This window comes from Crocodylus porosus, unplaced genomic scaffold, assembly GCF_001723895.1.
Source record: "Crocodylus porosus isolate Cpor-Errol unplaced genomic scaffold, CroPor_comp1, whole genome shotgun sequence".
NCBI classification, from domain to species: Eukaryota; Metazoa; Chordata; order Crocodylia; family Crocodylidae; genus Crocodylus; species Crocodylus porosus.
In genome coordinates this window covers 71,476,670-71,478,231 of record NW_017728906.1, presented here as the reverse complement: position 1 = coordinate 71,478,231, position 1,562 = coordinate 71,476,670, and the positions used below count along the sequence as shown (strand labels likewise).

Below are 1,562 nucleotides of genomic sequence, written 5' to 3'. Positions count from 1 at the left end.
AGAGTGTTTGATCTTTTGTCTCTCTCTCTGACCCTATTTGCAAATATATACCTTTTGTATTGCTAATGGAGTGTGTCTGTGACTGAGAGGTTTTTTTTCGCCTCCCGAGAAACGAACCATAGCAGATTTCTGCAACACTCTTGTGCAGCAAGTTACTCCAGGGTGGTAGGGGAAGGTGTGGCCAACACTGGGCGGGTTCCAGTAGCCTTACCTGGGGTCCTGGGGACCTCCTGGGGCTACAGAAGCAGCAGTTTTGCTGTATGGAGCCTGGTCAGCTCCCGCAGCACAGCTCTGGATGGCTTAGCTCTGCTTTTGAGCAGCGTGTGCTCCCCACATGTGTGCCATGCCATTTTTCTCCCCAGGTTTTTTAAAAACCCTCCACACTGCTTCCTTGCAGTATGGAGAAAAACTGAATATGCAATACTGAACGTGGAGCTTGGAGAACAACTGAACATACCGGCATGTCCGCACTTGTCTGGACGTGGCCATATAGTTCAAATTATTAATGTCAAGTAAATTATGATGTGTATTATTGTTTTAGGAATTGCTTTCCTATTTTACTAGTTTTATCTAATTCAAGTCCATCATCTTCAATTCATTTATTCCCAAATTAAAATGGCATTTATGTTTAGTTTTTGTAATATGTGATAAAGAATATAATAGTAGTAAAGTATCTTTCCTGACCTTTTACTAATCTTTTCTATGCAGTTCTTGTGAATGATCAGCAAAATCAATCCCCATTTCTCTAATGTATTGTGCTTGTTCAAGTTTCAACTGTTACATGAAAATGATACGATGACTTCTATTTTCTTTTTTTTAAATAAGTAACCCCAAAGAAGAGTTGAACTCTAGCTCTACAGATACTCTAGAGACTTCAATCTTTCCTGCTGGGCATCATAATTAATAGTTTCCTAGAGTCAGCTGTCAAAATCCAAACCTAATTACTGAAGAAACAATAGAGGATCCAGTAGTCTTTATGTTACAGACCATATACTGTTATGGTTTAATTTAAGTCTTTAATAAGGACTACATTTCTTCTTTCTTCAACAGCATCTACTAAAAATGGACAGAAAAATTACTATATAAACACAAGCTGTAAAAACAAATGAACACAAGCAGTCATTTTGAATTTGTGCTGCACTTCTGAGGTATGGCTGCCTTCTTGTGGCTTCACAAACTATACTGCGATAATTTTTGGAGTCATATTACAAAATATTTTTTTAGATTTAGAAATAAAGCAATATTTCAATAAGGAACACCAGTAAAGAATCTCAAGGGGGGAAAAGGAAAACTTGAAGGTATTAAAAATGAATATATAACCTCATATTCAGAAATATTTAAAATGTATTAGCCAAATCCTGCTTAGTTTACTGAGGTGAATACTCTGATTGAACTTAAATAATCTACTTGTTTGAAAAGGGCAAGTGTCACGGAGTCACGTAGGTGCCCCGTGATTGTGAGGGTGATTGGCAGAGTTGCCAATCACCCAGGCAGCTCAGGTGCCTGGTTGCCAGGGCAACCAGGTGGGTCACATGGCCAGAAGGGGGCAGGGCCCGGCCTTT

General features: G+C 39.1%; 1 protein-coding gene across 1 annotated transcript in view; it reads right to left on the bottom strand.

Moving 5' to 3' along the window:
- ANOS1 (anosmin 1) overlaps nt 1-463 on the bottom strand; it is a 189,219-nt gene extending 188,756 nt beyond the window's left edge. Inside the window, exon 1 of the mRNA XM_019528468.1 lies at nt 458-463. Within this exon, the coding sequence (XP_019384013.1) occupies nt 458-463 (6 nt within the window). The remainder of the gene's footprint in view (nt 1-457) is intronic.
- Nucleotides 464-1,562: the final 1,099 nt, after the last annotated feature.